General features: G+C 42.4%; 2 protein-coding genes across 2 annotated transcripts; one reads left to right on the top strand and one right to left on the bottom strand.

Moving 5' to 3' along the window:
• The first annotated feature begins 214 nt into the window (after window positions 1-214).
• On the top strand, window positions 215-3,694 carry churc1 (churchill domain containing 1). Its single transcript, XM_080744370.1, has 4 exons — window positions 215-385; window positions 932-1,067; window positions 2,116-2,186; window positions 2,373-3,694. The coding sequence occupies exons 1-4, from the start codon at window positions 347-349 to the stop codon at window positions 2,463-2,465; spliced, it is 339 nt and encodes a 112-aa protein (XP_080600496.1). The 5' UTR covers window positions 215-346; the 3' UTR covers window positions 2,466-3,694.
• A 1,388-nt stretch (window positions 3,695-5,082) lies between these two features.
• Window positions 5,083-16,859, bottom strand: ttbk2b (tau tubulin kinase 2b). Its single transcript, XM_080744002.1, has 15 exons — window positions 16,751-16,859; window positions 15,665-15,796; window positions 14,509-14,656; window positions 13,655-13,728; window positions 13,410-13,550; window positions 13,085-13,189; window positions 12,873-12,938; window positions 12,659-12,751; window positions 12,437-12,562; window positions 12,179-12,336; window positions 10,276-10,459; window positions 9,310-9,524; window positions 8,770-9,220; window positions 6,185-6,885; window positions 5,083-6,080 (listed from the first exon to the last, which is right to left on the bottom strand). The coding sequence occupies exons 2-15, from the start codon at window positions 15,731-15,733 to the stop codon at window positions 5,735-5,737; spliced, it is 2,877 nt and encodes a 958-aa protein (XP_080600128.1). The 5' UTR covers window positions 15,734-15,796; window positions 16,751-16,859; the 3' UTR covers window positions 5,083-5,734.
• Between the last annotated feature and the right edge of the window lie 941 nt (window positions 16,860-17,800).

The raw sequence follows: 17,800 nt of genomic DNA, 5'->3' as shown, positions 1-17,800 counted from the left end.
TCGCAGTTTGTCCCCGCCTTCTCTCCGTAGCAGCCAATCGCTCTTTCGTTCGCGACAACAACCGGAAGCTGGTGGGTGCAGTTTTCACAGATCTACAAGTAATGTGAATAGCCATTCATGGGCTTTTGCCAGATATCCGACCATCACGTGTTGTAGAGCTCTACAACGTGCACCCATACTCTATGCGTGCACCACACTGCGTCTGATGCGGAAGTGGAGCTAGAATAGAAATGTACCGTTTGTTTGGAGAGGTTCAGATGATCTAATCTCTCTGTTATTGTCCATAAATCCAGGGTTAGGTTGAACTGCTGATGCGTGAAGCGTCTGATCACTGAAAGGAAGCAACATGTGCAACGGCTGTGTACAAAAGGAATATCCAAACAGGGTAAGTAATAAGTATGTAGTAAGCATTAGTAATAACATGTATTCAACAATTTAGCGAAAAGTAATCCTTGCCACAAATAATGTTATTATCTTAAAGTAAGTAATATCTCTCAATTGTCATGTATTTTATCGAGTCTCACTTTTGACTGTCCTGTCGATATGAAAGTAAAAGTCATGCTCAATAAAATACATCTATGATGATAGTCTTGATCCAAGGCTAGTAATAAAGGAACTATATCAAATTGAGATTACGACAACACTGTCTAAAGTCTGACTTAATGACTATCTACTGCATAGTACTGTGTTCTATCCGTCTGTCATTCAATGTTATGAGATGAAGTGGTTTCCTGTGTAAATAAGCCAAGCGCTTTCTAGGATCTCCTTTTAGTTGACCTTGTACCAGTGAACTGTACTGTCATGAAACTGTACCTTTTTCTATGCAATCTTCGAATAAAGTCTTCAATCAATCAAACAAACAATGGAGGAGGATACTGTAGTGCCACATATCATGACTTTGTCCTTCTCAAATGATTGACTCCTATTATAGGGGAACACCTGTTTGGAAAATGGATCCTACCTGATGAATTACCTGGGCTGTGCCAACTGTCATCAAAGAGACTTCATGTTGATCAGTAATAAGTCCACAGAGGATGAGGATGGAGAGGAGATAGTCACATATGACCGTAAATCTGAATTATTTTGTCTTAATAGTTCAATTTGTAGATAGCAGTGGTTCTCAAAGTAGAGTCCAGGGGGGATAGGACCCCCAGCAGTTTTTGAGGGGATTCCATCCATCGGGTCCTCGGTTAAATCATTGATAGTAAGGAATTTGGAACCAAGTCTGTGGCCTAGCGCAGTGGTTCTCAACCTTTTCAGGCCACGACCCCCAAAAGATATGTATCACTAAGAGTTAAGGCATTACATTTTGTATAACACAGTTCTATTAAAAATAAAATAGCAGATCTTACGAGGCATTGTGAGCATGTAGATCGGCTATTTTCACAATTTTCTGCCTCTAATATTTGACAATTTGGACAATGTTTAATTTGTCCTTTTAGAGGTATTAGAAAGTCCTTAAATTGTCATTTTAGAAATGTGCAGACACCCTCTATACACTTTATGTTGGTTTGTTTACTGTTGAGTGAGAGAACAATGTTTCACATTAAGTTAATGATCTGGGGACCACCCAAAATAATTTGGGGACCCCCCTGGGGGTCCCGACCCACAGGTTAAGAACCACTGGCCTAGTGAATACCAGCATAGCTGAATGGTAAGAGAGTCTGCCTGAGGAACCACAGTCCCTAGTTGTACCAGCCAGGTACGATTCCATACCTGGCCATGTGTCAAATATGACTGGTCGAAGTGTTCTTGAGCGAGACACCGACCTATCCCCCAGTCTGGCTAACCATTGTCAAATAAAATGGAACGCCCACTCTGTTTGTTCCTCTTCCTTTGCGTAGCATCAGAGTCTGTCTTGAGAGATTACCTATCCCCAAACTGCTGTCTGCCCCTTGTGGGCAGTGATCATCTGGGTTGAGCTGAAACCGAATTTCTCCCGTGGGAACAAGTTGGTCAATATTAAACTTTGGGCGAGTTTGAGAGCCACTGCCATATAGGACCAAAATGGTTTTGACATAAGACCATTTGCATCACTACGAAACCGTGTCTCTGCTTGGCAGAAAATCTTCACATTGCACATATGAAGCTCATTCTGTCATTTCTACATTGCAGATGTGTGTAAAAACTGCGACCATGTCGTCGCCAGGCACGAGTACACATTTTCTGTTGTCGATGAATACCAGGTGAGGAATGATCTAGGGCAGCGGATGCTTCTTTTAATGGGTCATAATTGAATGGAATATAGCTAACGGCTACCTAGAACTACTCATATTATGATAATGTTGTGATGTATTTCAATGCACATAATATTACATTTCACTCTATATTGGTTGGATTGTCTCATGTTAGCCAATGTTTACATTATCCAGGAGTACACAATGCTGTGCATGCTGTGTGGGAAGGCGGAGGACTCCATCAGTGTGTTGCCAGACGACCCCAGGCAGTCTGCCCCTCTCTTTTAAAACTCAACTCAAAATGCATCAAGCCGCTGATATCGAAACTGACAGGCAGTGCTGCTTACTGCTCGTAAAAGTTTCTACACATTTACATTAAAATTCCATACTTGGATTTGGACAGAATTATGTTCAGCATAATGTATACATGCATATCTGAGCCGTTACTCTTGCGTAGCCAGACAATCAGAGATCTTCGTCTACCGATACTTCTGGGAACATCTAAAGTCAATGAACGTTGTGAAATTTAAAGTCAAATAATAATTATAATAGCATGGCTGGACCAATGCAAAGATTTTAGATCCCTCATATGGGATGGTATCAGGATTGTATTTTAAAGCAGTGGGCGTAGGTTTGTTAGTGGCCATTCTTGCTGCTGTTCAAGTCCATACATTGAATTTAGATCTATCCAGACGCACCAGGCTGGTAAAAGGCCTGGTAAAGTGGTAAACTACCCCGGTCGCGGAAATCACATTTGTTTACCAGGCTACAATAGGCAGAGATATCAGATTTCCTACACGGCACTACTCTGCAGTGTGCCTGTCAAATAGGACACATTATGCTACAGATAAAACATATTCTCTGTCTTCATTTTGTCCATTTTCATTATTTTACCATTTTAACTACATTAATCACATCGATTCTGTGGATAATTGAAAGAAGAGAAATACATCTGCAGCTCTGGAACATATTTTTCTATCCTCAATGTTTTTGTGCCAATTGTTGTAGGACATGGAAAATATAATTTCAATAGGTTTTTCAGAGTTTCCAGACCTGTCCCATGTCCCATAGTTAATACATTACATTACTGTTCTTCACAGAGCTGGCAAAGTGATCATTGATCATGTCACTGGTTACAAACAAATAAAATAATTAAGACGTTATAGCAGATATAAACTTAACACAGATTGACTAGATCTGTAGGCACGAAGAGACAGTTTAACAATTAGGTAATGACGCTACAGTGAAGGTAGAGAGCTATGTTTCTACCATATACAATTGTTACACTTTATATTTGTTTTTAAGAATACAACAGTATTGTTTTCTGGGTAAATAAATGCTTTTGGAGCGTTTTATTTTATTTTATGGATATCATCGCTGTTGGGCAGAAACCAGCTATCTCCATTTTTCAACTTTTTTATTTCTTTTATTATATCAATGCAATTCACCCTTTATATCTGTGTGTGCGGTTCAAATATTGAACCAATGAAAAGTATTAAAAGGTGTTTCTGACTAAACCTCCTAACTCCATCCTCAAACTGTTGGTCAAAAGTTTCAAAACCACCTAATTCTAACTTTGTTTAGAGTTTGAGTGACGAAGTCAGACGGGGGAAAAATCTCCACAAATGGTTAAAATGTCCTAACACCACTTGTGTATTTGGGTAAAGTGATAATATGAGGAGTAAGGACACATTCATGTATCTGACAATGTATAAAGTCACCATACCACCTTTGATGAGGCAGCATTATGTTGTTCTAAAAACATGGTTATTTTTCCATTTCCTGAAAAGTAAAAATTTGGACATAGCTTGTTTTCTGCCCGACAGCAGATATATATTACTTTCCACTTATTTGTTGCACATCATGGTGTATTTTATTAGGATCAGTGCAGTAGTTGCAGGAAATACCTGATATTTTTGTATGTGTACTGTAAGCTTTAACTGCATGCAATTTTGTGTAAATTGTAAACCCTCACCCTATTTCTTGGACCAACATGTTTAAAGAAGAACCTATAATAAAATAGGTTATTTATAAATGCACAGAATCTGTGTGTGTCTGTGTCCCTCCACATTTCAAGAACCAACAGGTGCTCGACTTCATACTTGACATGTGTATCACAGAGGGACCAAGGGAATGCAGTGCCAAGTGGGAAGTCAGCAGTTAAATTGTGAAGATGCATCTATAAATCCACATTATATCTTTATCTTCTCTGTGTCCCTTTATGGCCATATAAAACAAGATCCCTGATGTCATCAATATGTCCTCCAAGTGCTATAATAGATTCCCAGAACTACGGTCGCAACAATAAGTACTGCACAAAGAACTAATGGGTACAACAGATACAGCGGGTACTGATTACATCGCCCCAGTGTACTTTAAAATGAAATAAAACACATCAGATATCAGGTCTAGAATTCCCAGTTCAATCACCAGCTCCTCTTGGCTGCAAGTGTCCTTAAGCGTGACACTTAACCCCCTAACAGCTCCCAATGAACAATTTGGAGCCTTGCACTGCAAGGCTCCAAATTGTTCATTGGGAGCTGTTGGGGTTAGTTTCCTCCACTGTTGGTGTGTGAATGGGTGTTGTGTGAATATGTGGCTTTGGAGAAAGCCGCTAGATAAATGCACAAACTATTAACTATTTATATAAATGCACTATTTAGAAACAGAAACATTTCTCCATTTTGAGAATATTCAATTCAACACATAAAACAAGAATGGACCACAATTTAGCTTGTCTACATGATAGTGTATTTTATCAGAACCAGTTCATTAAAAATACAGATTTGTTTTAGCAGACTGTACAAATGAATAAAAAAACAAAAAGTTTACAACAAAAGTCATTTGCAATGATAATAACCAATGATATTCGTGCACTTTTACAATACTTACGCGTTTGTGCATTTACATTCCAACACTTTGCATGACAGAATCTATTCTAGCAAAGAAAAGCAGACTAATACATTGTGGATATGCTAAAACAATGAATCATCTTAACATAGTTTCTAGTAGTTTTCTGATGTATGGTTATGAGGTCAATGAGGGACTGCATGCCCTGGTCCTGTATATTAACAGTGATGTTGGTACACTAAGACTAAATTGTAGTGTGATGTAATAGTTCATACTATTTATACTATTGTTTCCCCCTTGCCTAATAGTACATATCTACATTTATTCAATTGCTTTACATCCGATCCCTCAAGTATTATATAATACATCATGTTTTTGGTCTCATTATAATTTATAGGCCTATATGGAGTGTTAAGAGAAGAGGGAAAGGGAAGATACGGTAAGCGTTGGCAATCTCAAGGCTTCAAAACCTCCCCGTTTTGACCGTAGATATCAAGCCACGTCGTCAAGTACTTTGAGAGACACGTCCAACAAATGAATAAATAAATAAATAAATATTTTTTTTTTATCATACATTTTACAGTACATACAATACATTCCCTTGAGTAAATACCATATTTACACATGCTTCCAGATTTTACAATATGACATGATACGGCCTCTGTACACACAGTTAAAACCACTACTCGGGCTTGAATCTTTACAAGTCATCGACTCACTTTGCCGGATCCCTTCCCCTCGGCCCCGACTACCCTTGCACTGGGGCCATGTCCTGACACCCACTGGGGCCTGTCCTGTGGGTGGGCGTGCCGAGGAGGGGGGGACCCGGATAGGCTGGACGGAGAGCGGCTACGGGCCAGGAACACTCCCCCCTCGCGGGGCTCCTGGCGAGAGGGGGAGGAGCTCTGCGAGCGCTGCAGGGAAGAGGAAGTGCTGCGGGGGCGAGGAGGGGGGCTGAAGAGCATGCCTCCACGGTCCTGCATCAGCTGGGTCAGGCTGGCCAGGAAGTCTGCGTCGCTGGTGCTACTGGCGCGCACTCTAAACCTCCGGCGTCTGGAAAAAAACAAAACGTGCAATGCTGCAATTAATTAAAAAACATTCAATCTCTCAACTCTTGATATTCAATTTGCAACGCTACTAAAGCACACAACTCATACCTGTTGTCGACAACCGCCCGTGTGGGTGGCTTCCCAGGGGGTGGTCGAGGCAGAAACCTGCTAGTCAGCTGTTCGGGCGCGAAGGGGCTGTTCACGGGACGCGGGATCTTGCTCTTGCTACCGGACGAGAAGGACAGAGAGAGGGGGTCTTCTCCCAGCCAGTCAGACCTGGAGCCTCGCTCCGACAAGAGCCTGTCCCTGGGCAAGGCGCTGGGCAGATTGTCACAGGAGAGGGACGGACAGGGCGAGTGGGTGGGGGAGCCGGGGACGGGACTGCTCCAGCGGTGGCGTCTTTCCACGGTGACGTCCCTGGTGGGAGAGTCCAACTGAGCGGGGACGGGGATTCGGCTGATCCTCGGGGAGGAGGAGGGAGAGTCCCTGTGTCTGAGCAGAGGTGGAGGCGGGGAGGAGGAGGCCGTACCGATGCTCTCCACTGCACCTCCGGCCGAGTCTACCTGAGGCTGCTGGTTGGGCTCAGAGGAGCGGTCAGGCAATCCAGAATCACTCTCTGGGTCTCCGTCGTTGGTCAGGTGAGCTAAATGGCCTTTGAACAGGCTTGGCACTGGACTGGGAGCCAACCCCAGCTTCTCTCCTTCCTTCAAGATTTCTTTGGGAGATTCGTCTGCTTTGGTGGACGGGGGCTCTAATGGTATCGCCTCGCTCCTTTCTTGCACCGGGGACTGTGGTGCACAGCTGGAGGACTGTGGAGAGAGGACAGCGTTATTCTGACTAATCACATACAGTACCCGTCTTTATTTGCCTTGGATGAGCAGGTGATAAAATGAAAAGATTGGGCGATGACCATGGAATGAAGGGTCAGCTGCAATATCTTCCCTAGGTAGGTGCAGCTGATCAATCAGTGCATGCTGGTGTGCCAATGCACGCTGCACTGGCACTGTCAGCGACACTGCAACTGAAACTTGACCACCAAACACGTCTGCACTGCAGTAAGATTCAAGACTGCAGATTGTTTGGTAAAACTATCGTCTGAGGAGACACTCTAGCTTATCCTGGTGCAAAGGAAGCAAAACACAGAGCAAAAAATAGAGACCTATAACAGTTCACAGAATGGCTGCGTAATGCCCCACACTGTTGGGACATCCTAGCAGGACTATAATTTTGTTTATTGTTGACAGTAATGTTAAACTACCAATTTTCTTCAGTTAAAGTGATGATCAAAATTAATGCAAATTCTTCATTGTCTAATCGACTGACATCCGCTATTGCACTACAACGTCAAGCAAGACCAAGACTTATATGTATATGATGTATTATAGACTATATGCATTAGTAACATTACAGCACTTCAATTAGAAGTGTATTTTAAAATACAGTATATTTTAGAATACAATACATCTAAAATATGGGGACTGCCCCATAGGCCGAACTCCCGCTGGGTCGAACAGCGTCGGCAGGTTAGATAATAAAGCAATAAGCCACAAGAGGCGAGTGGTTACCGGGGGAGTATACACCGGCTGAGAGGCGTTGGGAAACAAGAGGCGCATCCGAGTGTTTCCGACCCTCTCAGCCGGTGTATACTCCCCCCGGTAACCACAAGCCTCGCGTGGCTTATTGCTTTTCTAAAACGGTCACAATAATTGCAACATGAAAATCATAGCATTGCATTATTTAAAGAAAAAAGTACACTTCTCCGCCACCAGGAAGAGACATTTCCTTGCGTTTACCAGTCACATCCAGGAATGGAACTTACGGAAGGCAGTGTGTGTTTACACAAAGTCACGTCATTCTTTTTGCCAAAAAAATAGGGAAACAACACTTGTGTTAGATCAGTCTCATGTTAAGAACCATATTCGATCCATCCATACACATGTTTATTTTCATCCAGATTTAGCTGCTATGTGGGTGAACAAAACATCAAAAACGCTAGCATAGCAACCTAAGCTAAACAGCCGAGTGGTGCCTGGAGAATAGAGGGCACTTGTTGCCTTTACAAGCCCCGCCCGGAGCCATTCATTCACTGTCCTATGCATGTGGGCGGTGCTTAGAAGCACCCGCACGGCAGGATTTGAGAGGAAATCAACCGCTCGCTTCTCTAGTTCAGCCTCACGGCACAGTGGAAATAACGCACCTGGCTTTGATATAAACTGATTCAAGGTGTGGGTTACAGTCTCAGGTATACCATGGCAACCAGCCAATCAAAATCAAGGAATGGAACTAGCCGTTTTAGAATCACCCGCGAGCGTCAGCAGCAGGTTAGATAATCACCCGCGACACGGTTACTGAGGTTAAGTTTAGGGTTAAGCCTAGTTTTACTGAGGTTAGGATTAGGGTTTGGGTTAGAGTTTGGTGGTCGATCTAAAGGATGTTCGACCTAATGACATGTTACCTAAAATATACTGTAGACGCAGTATATTAAACTGTAATTTTGTCATATGTGTCTTGTCTTATGTACATCCTTTGAACATTCTGTTGTGCCATCGCAATTAGGTCCTTATTTTCCAATGTTGTTTTTTTGTTTTTTCGACTATAATGAAAATTGGGATGCCAGGGTTCACAGAACAGAACTCTTTTACTTTATGTGTGTGTTTCAGTTCCACATTCAACAACATGGCAGTCCTCCTTACCTGTTCCATTCTGCTCATTTGAAGGACTGAGGGCATCTGTCCCAGTATCCCTGGTAGCCTCCTGTGTCCCAGTAGCCATGTGCCGGGCATGGCCATGTGTGAGTGTGACAGAACAGGGCTGCTGGGGACAGACGTGGGTTGGCCGTTCTCGGGTTCAGAGGAGTGGACCCCAGCGTCTGCCTTGTCCTGACAAGGGGTTCCTGCCGGGGGCTTGGTGGCTCCAGAGCTGCAGCCTGGCTCCAACTCCAGCATCACCCATTCTTGGGAGTCTCCCTCCCGTGGCACCGGACTGAGGTTCACGGCCACAAAGCCGCTACTTGCCGCGCCGTCCTCCTGGTCAGGGGTGGGTGCGGCTGTGTGTTCTTCATCGCGGGTGGGTGTCTGCTCGCCGGGTCGCCTCTCAGGAAGGGATTTCTCCCCCACCTGGGAGAGGACGGGGTGCTGCTTAAGGCTGAGAAGAGAGAGTGTTTGGGTTGAGTTTTACTCCCACATTTATCATTTATTGACGAATGCCTACAAATGCTAAACAGAAGAACTCACTAGGCCTCCAAGAAGCGCTCGATGGTGGGCTTGGGTTCCGGCGCCAGCTTCTTCTCAAACGCCAAGCTCTGACTGTGTCTCATCCTGCGCAGCAACGGAGCAGCCCGGTCCAGGAACATTGTCTCGGAACGTACCCGTCTGGGAGAACTCTGCACAGAGCCGGTGTTGGGACTCTGGTTTCCCTGATTCTGACTGTGCTCGTCCTCACTCACCACCTGTGTAGAATGGAGGGATTAACCACTACAGCATCTCTGCACCACAAGAAAAGATGACGTCCATTAAAGTCCCCCCTCCGTATTTGCCAACCTGTAGTGCTATACATTGGGCCTCATTCACAAAAATATTGTCTTACTTTTTCATAGAGTCTATGAAAAACCAACATGGAATACACTAAACATGCAGAGATCCCTTAATTTTGTACTAGACATACTAGGCGATGAATGCTGATTGTTCCGAAATTGGATGAATGAGCATGTTCACGTTCATGATGATTTGCATCAACCATTCACCACCATAAAAAAAAGCATGCAAATAAGCTTTTCAAGTTTTATAGTTCAGGTTAAAAAAAAAGTGTAAATAATCGAGTGACGGGGACAGATTAAAAAAGCATGGCAAGAAATGAGTAATGCTGATAAAACAGCAAAAAGATTGATATGGTTAATCTGAAGCCTGATTATCGACAAGTAAATTCTACATAGAAGCCAGGTCAGCATAATACCTTCCTACATTTAACAAACAAAAGAAAGGATGAATGCCAATGTGTTTGTGGAAACATTTGCAAGTACACTTTACAACACCTTTGTGGATTGACTAAATTTCAAGCCAGAGAAAGATGGTTTGGTGAAGGAGAATGAGGGCAAAAAGGGAGAAATTGGCTGGAGGGGGCGATTAAGAGTTAAGACCTCTTGCACAGAAAGTGTGATAAATAAGAATGTCTTCAAACGCCTACAGATCCCCCCTACCTACCTTCCTGACGGCCAGCTGCTTCTGGTTACGGTTGCGGTCCATCTCCTCCCATACGTCGGCCCCTGGCGTTGTGGGTGTGGGGATGGGGGGACAGTTGTCGGCGTCGCTAAGGCGCTCTCCTTGCAGGACGTCCTCTGTGTTCTCCCGCTGCAGCTCACCTGGCAGCACCGAGGCGTTGGCCATGCTGGAGGAAGAGGAGGAAGAGAAACATTAGAGGGGGATAGAGATGGGACATTCGAACGAATTGAGTCTTTTGAACGGCTCTTTGAAATGAACGATGGGATCCGGTTCGCATTTGGGAGCCGTTCCTTTCTAAATGAACAGTTGTGGAAAAGGTACAAACATTCTTTACTTATGTAAAAGTATCAATACAGCAATGTAGAAAAACTCCGCCACAAGTTGAAGTTTGGAATTAACTCATACAGTGCCAGGCGACTTTTAGAGCAACTTTCTCACTATGGGCTTCCCTGCCAAGCGACTTTGGGCGACTTTTACTTAGAAAAAAAACAAAAAAAAAATTTTTTTTCAAAAAAAATTTTTGGACCCCAAAAAATGTAGTAGGCATGATAGAAATCGCGAAATTGCATGTTTAACCCCCATAGCAACCCCATCTATCAAACATGGCAGCCATCTTTGTTTACATTTTAGGAAAACATAATGGCTATTATCTCAAGAATGCCTGAACGGATTTCCAATCTTTTTTTTTTGTTTGAAAGCTGTGAACAGCCTGCACAAACATGGTGCATGATCTGTGCATGGGTGTGCATGATCTGTGCACTACAAATTACATGGAAGTCTATGGAGAGGGCTGGCACTAATGCCACTCGAGGGCATTTTTAATTGGCAGTAAGTGAGTTAAAAGGTAGGCCTACGGCTAGAGTAAAAGCACAAAAGTATCAAAATGTACTTAAAGTACCAATAGTAGAAAGTAGGCTACTCATTATGCACAATATCCTGTTTCACAAGTTTTCCAATTAATAAAATGTAGAAAAATCTTTTGAAAATAGCAGATCTACAAGCTAACAATGCGTCGCAACGTGACGCATTGTGAGCTTGTAGATCGGCTATTTTCAAATGGACGAAATGTATATAGGGTTGAAGTGATTTGTAATTAGAATCAAAATCTACAAAGTAACTAGTAACTAAAAGAGCCATTCTTTTGAACGGCTCTTTGAAAGGAACGGATCCCAGAGATCTGGCTCACTTCAAAGAACCATAAAACCCGTCTCTAGAGGGGGAGGTGGGAAGGTCACTTTGTCTGCTACTCTGCACATGCAAACTAGAGCACCCATTTCTCAAGGATCTCAGCCAGTGCAATTATATATTAAAAAAAGACATGTACTGTACTTGGATCTAGTAAAGCAGATTGAACTTTGACCATGGCAAAAACAAATGGAGATGGAAAAGGCTTGTACATAAACAGAAATGTCTTTAACTGCTTATTTTTTTAGAGGTCATGGATGCTGTGTGTTCAGTTACATTTTGTACAAGGTCATTAACACTCAACCGAACTTGTACCTGAATAATTACCTGTAAGTAAATGTTATCTTAGCAAAACTGTGTTGTTAATAAACACATAAAATGTAATTCATAAATCAATGGGACTATTTTCATCAACAGTAGACTTGTGAAATCAACCCACACTTAAGTGCATTAAAAAACAAGCAGACCAAATATGTTTTGGAAGATGATCGGAAGTAATGTTTAGTAACGTATACTTTATGGTGAGGCTAAACATGGCAGACAACTGGAATGGTCCTTTAAAAAAATAGCAATGGTTCCTTCCTTGCTAGAACTAATTTATGTTTGTTTTGACATTAGGAACAATAGACTTCTCCTTAATAGGGAAAACATCATACATGTAGCTGACATCACAGAGCTGCTTATAGCTACAGTCAGTTACCCCATGCAGGCTGGTGTTAGGCGGGTCAGCTGCTGAGCAGTGGTCGCTGAGCCACTGATGGTCAGCATATCATCTGTGCCGCATTTCTCCCAGTCATATGGGTCGTTCTCCAACACATTGTGGCTCTTCATAGCATTTTCAAACACTGTCATCAGGAGCTGCCGAGAAGCCAAAACACCTGCATTAATGTGGGGACGGGAGAGGGCGACGACGACACAAAGAAGGTACATGCGGTGAGGGATCAAATTGATGGTCTACCTGATAGTCCGGTTTAGTGAAGTAGTCCAAAGTCAAGATGTGATCCAAGAAGTGACTGAACTCGGAGGGAAGGTGTTTAAGCATAAGTCGATGGTCATATGTCTCCTTGAGATTTCCTACCTGCTCCTAAGACGACGAAGAAGAAAAACAGAACATTTTATCAGACACACACACTGTGACTCTCTACCTTTTAAGATGATGAAGCCATAGAACTATACATACTTTGTCTTTAACCTTCCTCCAGGGAAGCTGTCCAACCATGAACTCAACCAGCATGTAAAAGAGAGACCAGAGGTCATCATGTCGACCCATTTCCTGCGGATTCAGACACACCAGCATGAGTAGCGCTAAAGTGTTACAATTGGGAACAGGGATGAGATGGCACAATTATAAAGACCGCAAAGCAGCATATTGATTGGGTCCAAATTAATCTCACCTTATTCTTATGTGCATTGACAGAAGCATATCTCACAGTGCCTCTGAATCCTGCCACAGGACGAGGCTAAGAGGGAAGAGGGACATTTTGAGCCAAAGAAAAATAACCATGCTGCTTTAACAAAACAAAAAAGCTATTGACAAAGATAAAGGAGCTGTTTGTGTCAAGGGACTAAGATGTACCCAAAACAGTAAACAATCCCAAATACTTACTGGACGGACTTCCTGGCTGGAGTTGGTGAACTGACGGGCCAGGCCAAAATCAAGCATATAGCAGCATCTGCATGTGCTGGCTAGTCGGCCCATGGCAAAGTTAGACTGGAAGATTTAAAGACACAAATGTATGCAGATTGAAAGTCTGTTCTTTTCAATTAGTGGCACGTCGTACAACTACACTAAGTAGAAATTAGTCAATATAGTAGGCATAAGAGTTACTGCATCTCATCTTTTTTTACTTTCATCAAATTTAAGCAAAGTCATTCTCTGCCTGTGCCCATTTCCTTCCGTTATTCTGATTCCAAACAGCAGGCCAACTTACAGGTTTGATGTCACGATGCAGGAAGCCAACAGAATGGATACTTTCAATGGCCTCCAGAATCTGTCTACCAAGCCTCAGCGTGGTGGAGGTAGAAAAGGTGCCACGGGTCATGGTTCTGCGTAAATCTGCTAGATTCCTCCCCTACATATGTGGAAAACAGTGTTAACATTGCAATCATTGACATAAAACGATATGTGATAAATACATAAAAAAGGAGATGAATAGTACCTTGACAGAGAGCCTACCTGGAGTTCCATGACTACATAATTGAAGCGATCATTTCGGCCACATCCCACAAAACGGCACACGTGGTCTTTACCTAAAGAAGAGATGTAAGACAAGCTGTGATGACTGCTTCTTGAATACTCTGAATAAGTAGTTTGCAGTTTGTGGGAGAGGAGAACATATATTATTCTATGTCAGGGGTCTTCAACAGGGGGTCCGGGGCCCCTAGGGGGTCCTCAGAGTTACTACAGGGGGTCCTCCAAATCTTTGTGCGATAAGAACTTTATTTTTTCTACACTAACCACTTGAACCATAGCATCCCTATTCTGTGTGGAACATTATCCAAGAATAGCCGATCTACAAGCTAGATCTGCTATTCTTGGCAGAGAGTTTTGTTGTAGAGTGAAGAAAAAAAAGCAGACTAAGTATTGACGGTTCAAGTCGTTCAATGTCAAAAAAATACACATTAAACCAACAACCTACACCAATGATATTTCTGTCAAACAAATCTAAGCTGTCTCAGAAATCTATGAAAACGTTCGATCTGCAACACAATTTTATACAATACGTATTGGGGTTCCTGCTTTCTCTCTCTCTCAGCTAAGGGGTCCTTGGCCTGAAAACGCTGAAGACCCCTGTTCTATGTAAAATTAATATCCTGTTTGCAATCAACCATATATCCATGCATCCCAGATTACACAAAACCTGAATAAAATAAGTCAAAACCATATTATTTTATTTGTACAAGGTCAGTTTAGATTCTTCAAGAAAAAGGCAAAAAGAAGACGTGCCAATTCCCAAAAGGATATGATGATTTATCAGTAGCGCTCTGTAAATTTCAATGCCCTTTACAGATTACAGACACTATACTCACCCTGGAGTTTCTTAATGACAGCTACCTCCATCTTCAGGACCTGTTTGGGTTGCTGGGCAGACTCTACCTTTAAGGCCACATTGGCTTGGCTTAGCTGGTCTAAAACCTCGTAGATCTCACCGAACCCACCCCCGCCTATCTTCTTCACCTGCAGAAACACAAGAGGAGCAGGAGGAATAAATGGGAAGGGGTCATCTGATCTTGAAGAAAAACCTTGAGTGTATTTTTGGGGGGGCGCTCCTCCTTGCGGTTACGGTAATTCATATCTTGTTGCACCACGAGTTACTCCACAAACACAGTATGACTAAAATCGATGACGCAAGTCGATAAATGTCATTTTTGTCTAGCAACACAGTCATAAGCACAGGCTAAGCATAAATTAAGCTATTAAGCTTTGGACTTTGTCGAATCCATGTTTTAAGTTCATGTTAAAATATCTATTTCTTTATATTTTGGTGGGGCTTTTTCTGCCTTTATTCATAGGTGTAGATGAGATGGACAGGAAACAGAGATGCGGTCAGGGGCGTCACACCAAATTCTGGGCCCTGGGTACAAGGATTCACTGCGGGCCCCCCATGAATGTTAACTATTGAAAAATAGCAGATATACAAGCTCACAGCGCGGCACCGAGTGCCACGCTGCAAGCTTGTAAATCTGCTATTTTTGAAAAATTGTGAAAATGTGTGAAAGAAACCTATGTTTCCATGTCAGTGGTGCTCAAACCTTTTCATGTCAAGGACCCCCAAGATGATATGTATTTGGCCATGGACCCCCATCTCAAAATATTTAGTTCCAGGGACCCCCAGAAGCAAAATTTGAATTACAAATGTTCGCTTAAAAAAAAATACATGTATATTCAAAGATTTGCACACATTTTCACGACTTTTTAAAAATAGCAGATCTGCAAGCTCGCAGCGCGCTGTGAGCTTGTATATCTGCTATTTTTCAATAGCTAAAGTTACTAGGGCCCCCTCTACCTTGGGCCCTAGTAACTCAGTCCCACTCCCCGCCCCCCTTGTGACGCCCCTGTATGTGGTAAAGATCGTTGGGAACGGAACTCGAACCCATGATGCACTGCCGGGCTTACTGGACCGCTAGGCCAGCGTTCCTGCCCTGGCCGAATGTATGAGTTTCTTTGAACCTAGCTTTTACTTACCACTTTCCATCTCTCCCTGACCACATCTGCCACTGTCAGGATGTCCGTCTGCTCGGCAGCCCCACTCATCCTGAGTGCTTTAAGTGCTCCCAACTAGAGCCTGCACCTGGCATCAGTGATGCAGGCCTCTCACTGAAACAAGACAAAAGTACAGTTTAAAAACCCTGCATAATGTACCACAGTGTTTCTCAAACTTTCACATTTCAAGGTCTACCCTTTACTCTGACAGTGCACAAATGGAACCAAATGGACCCGTTACATTTGTATACTGTTAGAGTTACAGACTTGTATGGGTCAATTTAGACCCCTCTAAAAGAACCCACAGAGTCCCTAGAATCCACTTTGAGAATCACTGATGTACCAAACTAATTTGATCAACTCTGGTTATTACATGGTTAGGCATAACTATGTAACGCAAAGCACAGAAAACCATTAGTATATGTGAAAATGTACAGTTATATTATATGAATAGGTTATGTTTTTTGTTTTTATATATGATGACAATATAACCACTGACACAACAATTGTTTTATTCCTAATATTGTATAAATAATATTGCTGTATTACTTTGCATTATTGCACAAACATGCATTTGATTGCGATTTGTATACAATGTGGTAGCCTCTATCACCAATATAACAAACCTCAGTCATCATAAGGCACACAGAAGCAAAATAGCTCTAGAAGCCAGATCAGGATGATATTTAAAACAAATATTAACTCATGTGAAAAGTTGAGGCATATCACTTGGAGTGCTTAATGATCATTGTGTGCCAAGTATCAGTCCTGCAGCAGGAATTCTTGATCAACGCTATTATTAGCACTTGATCAAGGGTAGGCAGACCGCTATGGCTATATTGTGTTTTTTTCTTGTTTTGTTACAGAGTTTATGCATGCCAGCATTCAGAGATCCAGTATATTGGTTGACAAGTCAATGAACGTGTCATAAGTGGACTGTTATTAGCAGACTGTATCGTGGACAAGTCGTCTGTAGGAGAACTGATGCTGAGATGAGGGTGATGATGCTCAATGCGGCGCTGTGTGGCTGCAGTTAGCAAAGCTAAGCTAACCTCCGACCCAACTTACCTTACTTGGTTGCGCCATTGCAATCACGTGGGGCGTATAAATTCCAAAACATGCAGCTACTGCGAGTGTCCATTTTCACCGTCCGTTAGATCATTCGCTGCGATTGTCTTGATTGCCCAGATGAAATGTCTGCAGAGGGCGATCATAGCTGGCTAACGTTAAGCTAGCTAGTTACTAGTGGTGGTGACTGTGATGCCCTGCTGCTCACAACAGCATTGGTGACGTCACGTGCGTGCAAGGCATGCATGCGCCTCTTGATGGATCATTCTGCATACCTCTGCATCAGTGCTGGAACAAGTACTCAAGTAAAAGTATCAAAACCGCAATGTAGAAAAAATACACAGTGAAAGTGTAAGTCAGGAATTCAAAATGTAGACCTAACTATAAAAGTATTGGCATCAAACTGTACTTAAAGTACTTTTGTTACTGTCACTTACTGACAATTCCCTAATGAGATACATAGCATAAAGTGGTTTTTTGATTGATTGAAGACTTTATTAGAAGTTTGCATAGGAAAAGGTACAGTTTCATGACGGTACAGTTCACTGGTACAAGGTCTACTAAAAGGAGATCCATGAAAAGACTAAGCTTATTTCCACTGGAAACCATTGAAGTATCTCATATAACTGGTTCCTGTGTAAATAAGCCGAAAAGACTAGGATCTCCTTTTAGTTGACCGTGACTGTACTTTTTCCTATGCAAACTTCTAATAAACTCTTCAATCAATCAATCAATCAAAATACCAAAAGTAAAAGTATTCATTGTGCAGAATGTCTCATTTCAGGTTTTCAAGTGTATAAAAAGCTCACATTGTGGGCTTATAGATCTGCTATTTTCAAATCTATATAGGGTTGAAGTGGTTACTGTATGTTATGTTGTAATAATCAATCTACAAAGTAGGCTTAACTAGTAACTATTTAAACGTTTTCAAATAAATCTAGTGGAGTAAAAGTAGTATGCTACAATATTTGGCTCCTAGTTGTAGTGGAGTAGAAGTAAAGTATTAGAAATTGGAAATACTCAAATAAAGTACAAATACCTCAAAGTTGT

The sequence above is a fragment of the Nannobrachium achirus genome (assembly GCF_963921795.1).
Source record: "Nannobrachium achirus genome assembly, chromosome: 16".
Classification (NCBI taxonomy): domain Eukaryota; kingdom Metazoa; phylum Chordata; class Actinopteri; order Myctophiformes; family Myctophidae; genus Nannobrachium; species Nannobrachium achirus.
Note: the sequence above shows the minus strand (reverse complement) of the source record. Positions and strands in the feature narration are given on the sequence as shown.